Source organism: Pimephales promelas, chromosome 16 (assembly GCF_988280905.1).
Source record: "Pimephales promelas chromosome 16, fPimPro1.hap1.1, whole genome shotgun sequence".
NCBI classification, from domain to species: Eukaryota; Metazoa; Chordata; class Actinopteri; order Cypriniformes; family Leuciscidae; genus Pimephales; species Pimephales promelas.
The window spans coordinates 2,776,103-2,792,849 of record NC_142784.1 but is presented as its reverse complement, the minus strand read 5'-3'; the positions used below and the strand labels follow the sequence as shown (position 1 = coordinate 2,792,849).

The following is a 16,747-nucleotide window of genomic DNA, read 5'->3' as shown; positions in this document are numbered from 1 at the left end:
AAAATAACCTTTTGTGTAATAAAAAGTCCAACCAAATCACATGTTGTATTTCATATGTGTCGTGTACATTTAGAGATAGACTTTGTTGACATTTGTCAACCTACAGCTCGATGGGATTTTCTCATGGTTCTGATCATGATTGACAGCTTATGGGTGCATGTGATGTTTATAAGCACTGGTGTGTCTTCCCTTTCAGATGCAGTCGCTACAATCCCATAATGCCCTCCTCAGCATGCTGAGATTGGACGATGCCCGCTGGAATGTTCTAAATGAGTGCGGATTATGTGCATGTGTCTCTCTCTCAAATTGCAAGTAAAGCCGCAGCTCGAACGCTTTGTATCTCTGCCGCTTAGCAGGGCACAGGAATGAGCGCTGCAGTGGTGCACAGAGGATTCCTCAAGAAATATGGTAAAGTTTACACTTTTTGATTTCCCTCTTCTTTTAAATCCCTGCATTCCACCTGTGCCAGCTGAGATTATCATTTATTATTTGGTTCACGAATGTTTTAGTCACTTTTTGTGCCAATGATTATTATATAGGCCTATATAAATCCATATAGTGAAAACTATTAGACTAATGTCAGTGATTTGTTTGTGTCTATGTAGTAAATTTAAAATGTATGTTGTTGCACAGACATTTGGATGGATCATATAACTCCTTTTTAAAGGTTCTTGAATAGTTTATGACCTGCAATTGATTCAAAGTGAAAGGAAGTGTCCTGTCGAAGATCACGATACATTGATTGGAGATTAAGAGTTTTATGTTAGTGTTTCACACTTCCAAAATTCAGTCCAGAACGAAGGACTACATTTAACATAAAATATCCACCAATGACATATCTCACAGCTTTAGTAAAAAACAACATAGAATAACCAAAAAAAAGAGGCAATGGCGTGAAAATCTCTTTTACCGATCATTATACTGTAACGTTAATCTACCTGATGTTTAAATAAATCTATAATCTGTCGGTGAGCTATTTGTTTGTGCTCTTCATCTATGGATTTCAGGCTTTCACAGCATAAAGTGTGTCAGCTCCACCTGTCCACATTGCTTCCACCCCTGTATGTCTGTATTTAGGTCAAATTATGATATGAGGATGACCTAGTCTACAAAAAAAAAAAAAAGATACTAAATACTATATACTAAAAATATCGTCCTTTCTGGTTTGAAATATTTTACTTACATTCAATGTTAACATATTTAAATGCAAGTTTAGCATGTGTACAATGAATACATCAGTGTGTGCTAACAATGCTTTTCTAATGCAGTTCTAAAAGGGAAAAAAGTGTCATTGTTCCATGTTGATTCATAAAGTTCATTAGGGAATGAATTCAATTTGGCTATAAAGCAGCTCTGCAGAAAACAGTGATGTCATGTCAGTTCAGTTATCATCAAATATTGTCAGTGTAATCAGATCAGTAGTATTGTTGAATTAATTTAGCTCAATAATTGACGTGTCCCAAGCCAGAGGCGCCAATGGCAAGGAACCCAAACTCCATGACAGAATGGAGAAAAAAGAAACCAGTGAGAAACCAGACTCAGTCGCTCAGTTCTCGTCTGGTCAACGAACGAATACGGTGCCATAATAATTCAGACTACATCATGTCAGGAGTCAGATTGAGGATGGGTATCATTCAAAATATTGCATCCAGTTCCTTCTGCTTTAAGATGGGATTGATCATGCCAGTATAGAGATGAAGCTGGCAGTCGTGGTCAGTGCAGAGGGCTTGTCTGGTTCTTGTGGTCTTTGTTGAGGATCTGTGGCGATGGCTGTCGTGTCGGCAAAGCCTTCGCAGAGTTTAACTGCTGATTTTAAGGGCTGTTGGGGTTGTGTATACTGTAGGTGCAGGTCTGATCTGGATATGGACTAGATCCAGCTGACTACAGTAACCTCAAGAGAAGGATGAGATAGACATACTAATTTTAACATGGTTACCATTGTTCGTATGATATAATCAAATGATATAATGATTAGATCTGCTGCATGTTGATTTTGATCATCTAAGTATTATCAACTGGCCAGAATTTGGAGATCGCAATAGACATGAAGGCCTATAATGAGTTAAGAGCTCGCTCAAGTTCTGGGGAGCTAAACCATTTAGTGCTTTAAAATTAGCAAGATTTTAAAATGCATATGCATATACTATTGCATTTTGGATCTGCTAGTTATTAAAAGAGGCCGTCTTTATCCACTACTGGGCCTACATAACAATAACAACGGCAACATCATGCCACTCTCGTCCTTCTAATTTTATCTTTTGACTTCAGAATAAAAACTAAAATGTATGCTCCACAAATCTAACAACATGAATTGGTCCACAAATCACAATCAAATATAACAAACATATACACAAAATTTCAAAAAAAAAATTATATTCAACAAAATGTAATGTTCAATATTTTTCTGCAATTAGTTGTTACTTTTTGATCAAATCTCCCAAATGTTGATAATCAGATGAAATTACACAATAAAGAAGAGTGTATCCATTTTTTAAATGTGTTGAGAAGTGATTTCATGCCATCTTGTCAAGAGAAAAAACAAGATGTGTGGACTTCTGTTTAACCAGTTATATTTCCTCTTTTAAAAATTGTAGCATGTTTGTAAAATCATATATCATCCACAGCCTCAGTACCATTAAGGTATGGACTGGTCCAATTATATTTGATATTTGTGAAATATGAATATCATGGCTTATTGAGATTGTGTTTTGTTGTTTTTGTCTTCTTCTTGATTTTACTTATGTGTGATTTTTTTTTGTGCAAGGCACAGTTAAACTAAATTCTGATACTACCAGAATTTACTGTTATCTATTAAATCTGTGTGAATAGTAAAAGCTTACCGTGACTGGGGTTGAAGTAATGGAGCGCTTTAAGTTATGCTTCAGTTATGTGTTATGCATGTATAGCAACTTTTAATGAACATGAAGTTATATCAGAAACTACACATGAACATAACATAAGGAACACAGGGCTTAAATACAAAGAGCTAAAGACAGGGAACAGATATGTGAGTAATAATAAACCATGACATCTAACAGAGGCAAATAGAGACAATGAAAACCGTGACTATAAATTAAACAAGACAATCAAACCAAACACGACCATATCGTAAGGTTAAAAAATGATTCAAATTTAAATTAAAATGAATTTGATTTAAGGAGCTCTACGAACCTGCTAATCTCAGCCTGAACAATACAATTTTGTGTGATGATTTATAGAAACTGTAATTTCCATAAGTAACCATTTAAAAAAATAACAATAAATTTATTTTTTTTGCCACACAACTTCACTGTTTTCTAAGAATGGGGCAAAAACTGTGCAATTTCATGTGTTCAAGTCTCCGTATTCAGATTTACACGCTGTTTTTCTCTAAGGGGGCTTCATGTTCAAGCAATGGAAAGAAAAGTATCTGGTGTTGACGGTGGAAGGAAACCTGATGGTGTGTCGAGATGCAGACTCACCAGCTGACCAGGTGGTGGCGCTCCAGGGTAACTGTGAGTCCATAGTGGAGGGTAAAGACATCTTGGACTTGCCCCGTTTACCCCCTGGAGGACGCAGAGACAGCTGCTTTGCCCTCATCCTGCCCCAAGACAAGTTCCTCCTCCTGCTCTCTGATAGCCCTGAAGAGTGCAGGTGGGCCAACAGCCTGGTTCCTGTAAACCTTCTTGAATGATTATCCTTTGTATAAGTATACATTTGCGCTCAAAACATGCACTTTTAACGTTTTTAACAAATGTGAGTTAGTGTGATACTAAACTTTTTGTCTCCAACAGTCAATGGCTGAAGTTACTCAGAAAGGTGAAGGAGGTGAGTTATTACATTTCATCAAATACATTTAATAGTTATTACATTTCATCAAATACACGGTGTCAGAAAGAGTCAGAAAGTCTGAGACCACACTGAAAAATCTTGTATACCTGAAATAAACAGGTTTTAGATTATACTGACATTTTACTGTCATTTTGGGTGAATAAATATGTTACCCAAATTGTTATGCTAATATAAAAGATTGCAAATAGAAGCATTTTCACTAGTTGTCTCATTGTTAAACAATTAATACACTGCAATTAAAAAAATACATGACAAGTAAATACATTTATAATGTTACAAAATATATTTCTATTCCAAATAAATGATGTTATTTAAACTTTCTATTCCTCAAACAATCCTGAAAAAAAAAATACATCACCGTTTCTACAAAAATATGAACATAAAGCAGCACAACAGTTTTCAAAATTGATAATAATCAGAATTGTTTCTTGAGCACTGGTGTAATAATGCTAAAATCATCACAGGAATAAATTGCATATTAAAATAAATTCAAATAGAAATCAACTATTTTAAATGATCCCGTAATAATATTTCACAATATGTTTTTGCTGTGTTTTTGATCAATTAAAAGCAGCCTTGGTGAATATGAGACACCCCCCCCCCCCCCCCCAAAAAAAAAAAACAAAAAAACTTTGCAATAGTACTGTAAAAGTTGTTGAAAGGAATCTGTTCTCCCTGGGATTAAGACAAATATTTTTGGTATTTATTTAAACAAAATATATAATTTAATTTTTTTATTTAATATAAAATTAATTTTGTGAAAAGATAACACAGCTTCTAGCATTATTTTTTGGTATTTGAACAATGAAATGGATCTTATTACATATATACACGTTTAAAGTATTTGGTAATTCCATTTTGCTGTCATTTGGCACGACTGTACATGACTATACAAGTCTATTTTATGTCTCTATGAGACTTTGTATGATTATTGCTTCTTTGCAAAACAGCAGGATTATTCTCGATGCATGTTACATAATATGTCATGTGTCTGTGCCTTCACCAGACCCTATATCAATGATAAGTGTTGTAATCTCTCATGAGAGACAACTGAATACTTTTCCATCTTTAATCTTTGGATTAGAAAGATGTTTTCGTGACAACTCAGCATACAGTATATTAAACGCATTCTCATCCTTGGGTGTCATACAGTGATGCTTTTGACATTTCGTCTAAATCCAATACACATGGCACCCTTTAGCGTCAACATAACACGCACAGAGCTTTGTTCAGTTATGGGTAGGTTTAGGTCTGGGGTAGGGTTAGGGTTAGACCACTAGGAGGCGCCTTCTGGCCCATATAGATCTGCGTCTCATATTGACGCTAAAGGATACCATGTGCGTTAGATGTAAACAAAATGTCAAAAGCGTCAGTATATGACACCTTTGGATTTCAATGGCATCCTCTTTTTGCTCAGGGTGTGACTTCACCACTGGTCCTGCAGAGACAGCAGAGCATCACGCCCTGCATCACAGACCGGGAGCCGCTTCCAGACATCTCCACTGATAAAGAGCCCACATCCCCGCACCTCAGCGACAAGGGCTTGAACTCCCCGCGTGTCCGCTCCAGAGAGAACTCCTTCAGACACAGAGGTGCGGCTCACTGTTACTACCCATTAAGTAAAATATGCAGTGACAAAACCATGGTGCTTTGGATGTGGTGCTATGGTAATATCATGCTTTATACAAGCCATTCATACCAAGCGTGCCGCACAAGCCCTCAAAAGTGAAGCCAAAACGTCTCGATCGCCCCCCTGTGACCGGACCTAGTATAGCTCATAACCCCCGCCTCCCCATGTTATTCAATGGGACGCGAGACCAACTAAACAATTCAATTACACTTCACATATCCTTTTTCCAAAGATAGTTTCTGTCATTTACTGTAGTTTCTATCACGTTGATGTAATTTCAAGTGTTCGTTTTTAAAATAAGTTTGTTTTTAGTTAGTTATGTGATGATAAAAACGGTGCTCTGACATCATGATTGACAGGTTCTCTGTGCGAGGTAGTCACTGAAGCACCAGCGGACTTTTTTTAATAATGTTAATTATGTGGTTAGTAGTTGTATTTACCTTATTTTAACGAGGTTCTGCAATCAGCAGACATCATTGGAGAAGAACGAAGCAGACAGAGGACACTTAATGAAAGTACGGGGCGTGTGCTTGTGTTTGATTCAGCGAGAATGAGGGCGCGGCCTTGATTTCGCAACTTTACTTTCTGCTCACGACTGCGCATGACAGGTCCCGAAACACGCAAGTGCGCAGACTTAAGTTCACTGGCGGCTTCAGTTCACTCTGATGGAAAAGAGCGAAGGGGCGTCGTCCATCTTTTTTTACAGTCTATGATTCATACAAATGTTCCTTCTGCAACTATTAGCATTCCCATTCAATTCAAATTTATTGTATAGCGCTTTTCACGATACATATTGTTTCAAAGCAGCTTTACAGAAAGTGCATTTCAGAAATGTACATGGAAAAATACAGTAATCATGTATCAATTTAGGGCATAACATATCACATTGAGTCATATGGCATTGAGTCGTCTCACCACAGGTGTTGGGGCATGTGAAGTCTCCGTGAGAGGCTGGATACAAACTGGAGCTGAAGAACGCTATTTACTTCAGGACTAGCGTTTTTAGCGTTACTAATGCATTCGATCTGATTCAACAGAGGAATAAAAGGTAAGCATTATGTGAATGCTTTACAAAAGAAATGTGTCTTTAATCTATTTTTAAATTAGGACAGCGAGTCTGAGCCTCGAACAATATCAGGAAGGCTATTCCAGAGTTTAAAAGCTAAATGCGAGAACGCCCTCCCTCCTTTAGTGGACTTAGATATCCTAGGAATGTAGCCTGGATGCCCGCCCGAACTCTGCCCACAACATTTTTTGGTCGGGAAGTTCGGTCTGGACTCGCTCCATTGAGGAGTAATTATGATCAGAGAAAAAATGTTCGCGCCAATCAAATTGCCAGGGCGGGCTTTATACGATGATGGAAAGATGATCTGCAGGGATGTAATCATCACGTTATCAAAGAGCGCTAACTGGTTTCCCTCAAAGATGACTGCAGCTGGAGAATTGAGATGTATAGATTACGCTGTCGCGTCTGTTTTTAAAATGAATCGGCAGCGCATTCATTTTAATAGACAAACAGAGTCTGCAATCAAGGCATTTGTCGATCGGAAAGATATTTTTGGCGTCCTTCCTACATGATTCGGGAAAAGTGTAACTTATCAGCTGGCTGTGACGGTCGCTAAGAAGATGGGACGTAATGAAAAGCCTGTGGTCGTTGACTCGTGGTTTCTCCTTTGGTGGCACTCATGGAGGATCAAGTAAAAGAAGCAACACTCGTTATTTAACTTCTAAAATAAGTACGTATTGTTGACAACTGTGAAATGCAAAATAGTTGCCTTACTGCGTTTCTCTGATTGGTTGTAGGTCTACCGACTATCCAATTGAGTGCAGAGTTGTTGTTTTTTCCTGGTTCGGTTAAGACACGCCTCATAATCAAAGCCCAATGAAGCAGTTTTAGACTCATATTCTCACTAGAATATGAGTATGATGAAGTCAGGCTACTAGGAATGACCAAAAGCCTCAAATTTAGTGATCTTAATGAACGTGATGGATTATAGGGCGATAGAAGGCCCATTAAATACACAGGAGCTAGACCATTTAGGGCTTTATACGTAGGTCAGTATTAGTACCAATTGATACGTAACTTAATAGGTAACCAGTGTAGAGATGATAAAATCGGTGTTATATGATCATATTTTCTTGACCTAGTAAGAACTCTAGCAGCTGCATTTTGTACTAGCTGTAGCTTGTTTATTGAGGATGCAGGACAACCGGCTAATAAAGCATTACAGTAATCTAGTCTCGAGGTCATGAATACATGAACTAACCTTTCTGCATCAGAAACTTTTAACTACTTTCTAGGTCTTAAATGCCATAGGAGAACTGTTTTGTTTTGTTTTTTTCCTTTGGATCACCTGATGGAGTTCCTTGCCACTGTTGCCTTTGGCTTGCTCAGTTGGGGATATTCAAATTAATTAACCAATCAGTAATACCATTGATCAGCTCTACCAAACGTGGATGTTTTTCCACTAAGAAACGAACATTGTTGTGTTTTGATTGATACTGTGAAGCTGCTTTGATGCAATCTATATTGTGAAAGAGATAAATAAATATTGACTTGAGAAACAGATAGCATGTTACGTGGCTTAGCAATGTTTCTAAGGTGGAAAAAGGTTGCAGTCTAGTATAACACCCAGGTCTTTTACTGTAGTGGATAAAGTAACAGGACATCCGTCTATATTAAAGTTGTATTGTAAGAGGTTTTGTGGGTAGTTTTTTGGACCGCCGTTTTATCTGAATTTAATAGCAGGAAATTACGCGTCATCCAGCATTTTATATCTTTGAGACACTCTGTCAATTTAGATGAGTTAGTGTTTTCATCTGGTCATGATGAAATATATAATTGAGTGTCGTCAGCGTAACAGTGGAAATTAATTCCATGTTTTCTTATAATATTACCAAGTGGCAGCATATATATTGAGAATAGCAGAGGACCTAACACCAAAAAAGTAGATATTCTGTTGTCATAGCAATTTTTAAAGCAAAATGTAAGACACATAATCTAGTGGAATCAAATGGAACTTATAATAGGTAGCTGTTGCACACAATACCAGAGTTATACACTTTCAAAGAAAGATTCAAAGAAAAAAACAATACAAAAGCGCTTACTTTTTTGTGTTTATTTTGATATTTTAAACACATACAATCATTTTTATTAGTTTTGACACATTGATTTTGTTTGTTTAAAGGGTTTCCTATAAAATGAGACCAATTATTTGCAATTACTTCACTCTTTGTGGGTACAGGGAGCCATCAGATTTGGGTATGTCCAATTTCATGCGGAATTCCAAAATAAACCAAAGAGCTTAAGGGGCTAGGATGTTTGCTAGGATATCAAAGCAATCGAATTTTTTTTGTAAGGAGTAGTATCGAAGATAAGTTCACATGCTGTAAAAATGGAAAGTGCTTGTATTAAGGAAGAATATCAAGGATATATGAATCAATTCGACAGAGCTCCAAACACAACCCGCGTATGCGCACGCATGCACACTGCCATTCAAGGGCAGTTGAGATGTGAATTCTGCCTTTTTTGCTAATGGAAACTAAGATAAAAATGCACCAAATACCATGTGACAAATTGCATCTGCAGGATGTAAAAGTGACAAACCCTTCTTTAGTTTGACATTTAACCGCATAATACAGTTACAATTTATTGTATTGTTAATTTCTTTTGTGTAAAATCATAGGAAAATGATTGGAGAATAAGAATGGAGTAGAAGCCCCTAACCCTTGTTGTAAGCTTAAACATCTCAGGTTACTTGATTTTAACCCTGAAGTATATGTATAACGCCTCAATGAAATTGTCATTGAACCTCAGATGGTGACATCATTATAATGCGTGCTCAGCGAGGCTATCATTACAGTAGATGTGCCACATCCTAAGGCATCACCTTGTCTGAAGAGCGGTCCTGGTACATCCCCATTGCGGCAATGAAGTGCAGAATCTCTTTCCTGCTATTTTAGGAAACAGGGTTACTTACAGTCAAAAATCCAAGACGTTCACTTTCAGAAGCTTCACTCTATGCCACGCTGATGGAGCAGAATACGAGAATACCCTTCCGCCACACTGAGGGTCTCACGGTAGTGTAGGTGTGCTCCCAAGCAACGCGAAATGTCTCGGACATGAGCTTGTGAAATTGACTCAAGGACGTGTGAGCCCAGAGTAGCATGAACATCCAAACTATAAAATTGTATGAATGTGTGTTCATGTATTAATGTTTTAACTACAGCAAGGATACTTGGCATGGAACATGATAATTCCGTTTCCAATCGTATTCTACATAGCAGAACCCATGTAGGCTGTAATCCATGGAAGGTTTTATACATGAGGCCCCAGAAGAGCAAGGTGGTCACAGTCGGTAAAGAGGGCAGAAGGATTTAAGATTGTACGGTGTATGGTCGAGAAAGGAACCTTTTTTTCCAAAATTGCTTTCACCATTCCCGGGGCAAAGTCTAAGCATGATGGCAAGAAAGACAGAGCCTGCTCTTGTTTTTAGTGAGGTGATAGCCATAAGAAAAAAAAAATGATAGTCCGAAGCTTGTCAGTCACTGACTCTAGATGTTCAAAGGGGGTCTCTACAAGCCCCTAAAAGACTATAGCTAATTCCCATGAAGAAAACTTGGCGGCCTCAGCCGTCTGGCCCCACGGATAAAGCGAGCAAGCAGACGATGCTTTCCGGGTGATGCCTCGTCAATCAAGGCGTGGCAAGCTGATAAAGCAGACACAGAAACCCTGAGAACCCAGAAATAAATTTTTTTTCAGTGTTTTATTAGTGACAAATTTGGGGAGAGGATACATATTCTGAAACTTTCTGAAAATATAGCATGAGAATTAACTACACAATTACTAGAAATGTTTACCTTGGATTTGTTAGAAATTTGTGGAAAATGATTATTTCGAGATGTTTCCAACTGTGGACCAATTTTGTTGAATATACTGTATATATTAGGGCTGTCAGTTAAACGCGTTATTAACAGTGTTAACGCAAACCCATTTTAACAGTGTTAATTTTTTTATCACGCGATTAACAGTCTTTTTGGCCTAGCAAACTTTGTAGTTTTTTTCACAAAAAGCTGCGGCTGCGGAAGGCTGCGGAAATTTGCATAGCGTACTCCGCCCTACTCCGTGAGTATAAAAGGAGGAAGTGAACGCAACCGCAGTATGTTTTTGCTTCGGAGTCTCTTCGGGGGCGCCAGCAGTTTCGTGTGGCGCTCCAGATGATGATGCGATGTCAATCACAGCATCACAAGGCGGGCTTGATTCCTCGGGAGATGAGGATGCGGCTGCGTTGCCTCCCTCGGGAGTGCCAGCGTTGCCCGTGTCTGATCCCGAGCTGACGGCCATGCTGTCTCGAGCCGCTGGGAGTATCGGGTTAGAGTGGAACCCTCCGCCCTGCCCCGATCTCTCGGGGATGGATGATTGGTTTCTGGACAAAGCTGCCGCCGCAAGGCCACGGCCGACTCCAGTGCCTTTCTTCCCCGAGCTGCATGCGGAGCTGACGCGCTCTTGGAAGGCTCCCCTGTCCTCTCGAGAGCGCAATCTAGTCTCCCCCGCCTTTCCTCCCCTCGATGGTGGGGCCGCCCGCGGGTGCACTGGGTTGCCCCCGGTGGAGCGCTCTGTTGCGATGCAACTGTGTCCACAGAGCGCCTCCTCCCGTGGTCCTCCTAAGCACCCATCCAAAGCCTGTAGGTTCTCGTCTGCTATGGCGGCGCGTTCCTATAGAGCGGCGGGACAGGCGGCCTCCGCTTTGCATGCGATGAGCACTTTGCAGGTTTTTCAAGCGAAGCTGCTCAGAGATATGCACGAGGGCGGGACTGACCAAACGGCATTTAAGGATCTGCGAGCCGCCACTGACCTTGCTCTCTGGGCAACGAAGGTGGCCGCTCGCTCCGTTGGTCAGGTGATGGCCACCAGTGTGGTCCAGGAGCGTCATCTCTGGCTCAACCTGGCAGACACTCGGGACGCCGAGCGGACTCGTCTGCTCGACGCCCCACTCTCCCAGGTTGGCCTTTTCGGCGGTGCGGTCGAGGACTTTGCCCAGCAGTTCTCGACTGCCCAGAAGCAGACAGAGGCGATTAAATATATTCTGCCCCGACGGCCAGCTGCGGAGGAGCCCGCAGGCAGGCGTCACAGCCCCCTCAGGCCGCACGCCCGCTAAACGCCAGGCAAAGCGACGTCCCTGAGATGGGCTGCTCAGTGATGAAGTCGAGTCTTTCCCAGGAGGCGGTAGCAGGCCCCCTCCTTCCCCCGGTGGAGGGCCGGGGGAGAATCTTTTGTTCTCAGCTCCCCGCTGCTCACCCACGGGTGGGCAGCACCCTGAGTTGGTTAAAGAAAGACTTGACATCATCACTGAGCACACAGTCGGGCATGAGTGCGCTCGACGTCCCAGTGCGTCAGCCCACTCATTCCTCTCTGTCTCTGAGGGTGCGGAAGGGAGCGTGTGTCGTCCCTCGACTACGCCACTCCCCTCCCCCTCTGTCGCCAGACCCCCGGCAGAACAGACCCCCGAGGAACGCTCTGCCTTCCCTGGTCTCTTCTGTCGGGGAGCGGGCTTCGACGGTGCATCCGGGCGGGGTAACTCCTGCGCGCATGCCGGTCGACCCGCCTCGCTGCCCCTCCGGGGGGACGTCTGTGGTTCGGATGACCCCGCTGGTACACTTCATAGAAGCTTGGCTAGAGCTTCCCGGGCTGTCCCGCTGGGTCATCAGAATTATCAGATTCGGCTACGCGATTCAGTTCGCACGGTCTCCTCCTCGTTTCAGGGGAGTTCGCTCCACGATGGTCGGTGGCAATGCCCCGGTCATGAGAGCGGAGACCTCTCGGTAGTTCTAAGTGCTCTACAGAGGCATCCCTTTGAGCCTTTGCAATCAGTAGAGTTAAAGTTTCTGTCCATGAAGACAGCACTCCTGGTTGCATTGGCCTCCATCAAGAGGGTGGGGGACCTGCACGCATTCTCCGTTGACGAAGCGTGCCTGGAGTTCGGGCCGGCTTACTCTCACGTGACCCTGAGACCCCGGCCTGGATATGTGCCCAAGGTTCCCACCACTCCCTTTCGGGACCAGGTGGTGAACCTGCAAGCGCTGCCCCTGGAGGAGGCAGACCCAGCCTTGGCACTGCTCTGTCCGGTACGTGCTCTCCGCACCTACGTCGACAGAACGCGGTGTTTCAGGACCTCAGACCAGCTCTTTGTCTGTCATGGGGGGAGCCAGAAGGGAAGGGCTCTCTCAAAGCAACGGCTGTCCCAGTGGATAGTGGACGCCATTGCTTTGTCTTACCAGCAGCAAGGCCGTCCGTGCCCCCTTGGTGTGACGGCCCATTCCACTCGGAGTGTGGCCTCCTCTTGGGCTTTAGCGCACGGCGCCTCGCTAACAGACATTTGCAGAGCTGCAGGCTGGGCGACACCCAACACTTTCGCCAGATTCTATAATCTGCGAATTGAGCCGGTGTCCTCTCACGTACTTGCTTCCGCCAGTACTGGACCCGCTTAGGTGTCTTCGCTTGCTCGCCATTCCACTCCCCGGACTGGATAAGTGCGATATCTCCTCAGTTCTTCCATTGAAGTCTTGAGTCCTCCAGCACCGATGATGCGGGCACCAGTGATGCGCGGGTTGATCCGAAATGAGCGGGTGCCTGCGGTCACCCGCGGTTACCCGCAGTTACGGGTCATCCAAAAATGTTTTTAATGATATTCGGGTCGCGGTCGGTCGCGTCGTTTGAAAAAAGATGCCAATTAAACATTTGTATTAGTACTAGACACAATTTTTGATGAAATATACAGCCCTACACATTATTGGCTGAATAACTGGCACGAAGATAACACACAAGCTCAGTCTAAACAGTTCTCGGTTCGAGAACCGCTGTCCCTGTGCGTTCGGTAGTAGGCTACGCAGTATCAGCTGCTCGTGCTCATCACTTCTCTCAACAGTGGCACCAACATGTCTCAGTTCAGTGAACTGTTGGAGTTACTGGAGTAAAATAGAATTCAGGATATTGATTTATTTCGATTCGGAGGCGACTGTCAGGCATGTCTGAAAGTAAGTAACTAACTTGTGGATCAGCACTGACGCAAGACGCGAACTGTTTTGAACGATTCAGTTCGATTTAGTGTAGGTTCGACCGGTTCACTAAAAAGAACCGGTTCAAAAGAACGATTCGTTCACGAACCGGCCATGTCTATGATCACTACAGTCTGCAGAGATGGAGGCGGCAAGAGAAAAGGTGAAGACTGGGGAATGGAAGCTCCGCAAATACACAAATAGAAAGAGTAAAAGTGTGGGAGACATTTGCTGAAATAATAAAATATGATGTCCAAAGTGCTGGCTTTGCCTTTGTTATGTGTAGGCCTACGTCTTCTTGCGATGCTGTGTTGTTACACGTCTATGGCCCAATAACGCTCCGATGAGCATTTACTACTGTTAAAAATGCGGTCAGGAAGCGGGTCGGGTACAATATTTTTTTTACTTTTTTTTGCGGTCCGAGATGCGGGCAGGTAGTTGAAAACGTCGGTCGGTTGCGGTTTGTTTATACATTGACCCGCGCATCACTGGCGGGCACCACTGCTGTTGCCCTGGATGCTGGCTAGGTGCCTCCATGTGCATGGTTCCCCACGGTAACCGTCTCATGTGTATTATCCACTGTAAGCCTCTCTGAGCATGTGTCTTCCCTTGGCAAGCCATCTGCCACCCCTGGAGTTAAATTTTAGTAGCCACCTGCGGTTGGTGCTCCAGTGATTCCATATGCGTTCCTATGCGGCCATATGCGTATTTGTAAGTCCTCCCTTCGGTAGGCAGCTGGTAGCATGTCCCTCCCGGGATATGTTCCCAGTGTACCTTGGTAATCCTGTGTCAAAGTGGGATCCCTGAAAAAAAAAAAAAAAGGTAAGGCCCAGGGGTCCAGACTTTCGCAGGGCACTGGTAGACAGCTTGAAGATGGCGTGATGGCACAGACCCCCAATCTCCGTCACTTCTGACGTAACTCGAAGTGACTACGAAAGGGAATGTCTCGGTTACGGATGTAACCCTCGTTTCCTGAGTAGGGAACGGAGACGTTACGTCTCCCTGCCACTTCTGCTGTATCGCTGGGTAGACGCCGAGTTCAGTCTTGGCTCCTCAGCGAAGACATACTGCGGTTGCGTTCACTTCCTCCTTTTATACTCACGGAGTAGGGCGGAGTACGCTATGCAAATTTCCGCAGCCCCATGGCATTGCATGCCATTGGCTCGTTTTTAAATACTCAAAGAGGATTGGCTTTCTATGCGAAACCCCCAATCTCCGTCACTTCTGACGTAACGTCTCCGTTCCCTACTCAGGGAACGAGGGTTACATCCGTAACCGAGACGTTTTCCTTGGGGGCTATAAACGCAGATGATAAATTTGAGGAGACATAAGTGGCTACCCCTCCTCGTAATATTTTGCATTATATTTAGCAGTATATTCCCATATATTTTGTTCTGTAAGGGATGAAAACGCTTAGTCTGTAAAATACACTCATGCAATTTAGCTCTTGCCATAATATGCTGTTAGCTACTGTTTTTTTAGTGTTTTTAATCTTGTCTTTTGCCATTAGGAGTTTAAAAAAAATTAATAACATTGTCTGAGCCTGGTCATTTCTTTTTGTTTAAAGTTTAATAGGAGAAAGGTGGCAGCTTTCAGTGTCTGGAACAGCATTGTCGATAAAATAAAGTAGGCCATTGCACTGCTCTCTGATCTCTGTAAATGTTGACTCGGCACATAATGAACAGCCTCTGTGATTGTGGATAGTGCATATGAAATGATACAATCTCAACATGTTTATCTACAACTGTTTCCTTGGTGAACTTTAGGCAGCATAAACCGACGACCTCCCTGCAGCCCCACTGTGGCCCCGCCCCTTCACTCCGCAGACTGCCTGCGCCACGGAAACAGCAGCGATGCGCGGGCCGTGAGAGCCGTCTGTCTGCTGATGGGTGGAGCAGCCGCGTCCTCAGCGCTGGGATACCTGAACTCCTGTCCACCCGCTGCCTCTAACCTGGCTGTTCACGCTCCTGAAATCACTCACTCCACAGGTTTCTCTGAGATGGGGGGAGGCAGTTCGTACCATGCTTGCAGCCAAGCCATAGAGTCGCCACACATTAACAGCTTCGACTTTGAGGGAGACTCTGATTTTGATGCTTTTGACTGTGGGGGGTTTGCATTTTAATGGAATATGTTTACGTTATCCACTGGGTTCATACATTCATGGAAAAAGGTGGAAATTTTAGGGAATTTGAAAATGGTTCCCAAACCTTTAAAAAGTAACGGAAATTCCTGTAGTGAATATATTTAACTTTGTATTTACTCTATTTACTCAATTTTAAATAGCTCGTTTGTGAGTGAGAACAAAATAATTTTAAAATAATTATCCGGTAATAAGGGCAGCTTGAAAAGTCATACAAACCCATCATTGGTCATAATATGTGTAAATGCTGTTTACAATGTTTGTTTGATTATCTATTTACAGTAGAAGGCAGTAAACTATGTGAATTAAAACATGCAAAGATGCAACTTTGGAAACAAAGCCAATTTGTAAGACATTATGTTTTGTTTTTTGTTTGTTTTTTGCATTGTGACATTTATGTAAATTTAGCACCTTCTTGTCATGATCATGGACTTTTATAAAAATACACATTCTTATATTTTGCTTTTCATTTTAGAACTGAAATATGACTAAGAAATGCCCTTGCCAGGTTTTTTTGAGGTTCATCCAATGTCCCTTTTAACTTCTCTATTTTGTGTCATTGTTTCATGTATAATATACGTTATCTTTCCATTTAAAGTATAAAAATTAGCTGTTTCTTAGAACTCTCAACCCTTTTTTAAAATTCTTATGTAGAATGTAAGGGGTCGAAATTTGTATAAAGTTTATTGAAAACTTTTCAGACGTTTGTGGATACACTTAGTTTATGACTACAAAAATATATACTATCACTATTGTCACTGTAAAAAAAAGACTTTATTGTGTTCAGCGTTTTTTAAAAGTTTGACATTTTCTCTGTTCTGATTTCTGCTAAATTTGCATATTTCTAATATTTCTATCAAATTTGTTATATTCACCTCTTTGTTAAGTCCCATTTTGCTCACATTCTTTCTCTGTTTGTGTAAGTGAGAACATAGGTGATTGTTTATTAAACAGAAATATAATATAACATCATATTGAGTGTGCCGATCCATCTGTCATTCAACTAAATGACTCTGCCAAGAGTTAAACGGAGGATGACAATGCAGATTTGCGTGAGACAGTAAACTGGGGGATGGATGCTAATTTCTTCA

The 16,747-nt window shown here is 42.1% G+C and overlaps 1 protein-coding gene across 1 annotated transcript; it reads left to right on the top strand.

The window, feature by feature from the left end:
* The first annotated feature begins 209 nt into the window (after window positions 1-209).
* LOC120464543 (uncharacterized) lies at window positions 210-16,282 on the top strand. Its single transcript, XM_039654079.2, has 5 exons — window positions 210-408; window positions 3,375-3,633; window positions 3,774-3,807; window positions 5,249-5,423; window positions 15,283-16,282. The coding sequence occupies exons 1-5, from the start codon at window positions 366-368 to the stop codon at window positions 15,636-15,638; spliced, it is 867 nt and encodes a 288-aa protein (XP_039510013.1). The 5' UTR covers window positions 210-365; the 3' UTR covers window positions 15,639-16,282.
* The last annotated feature ends 465 nt before the right edge of the window (window positions 16,283-16,747 follow it).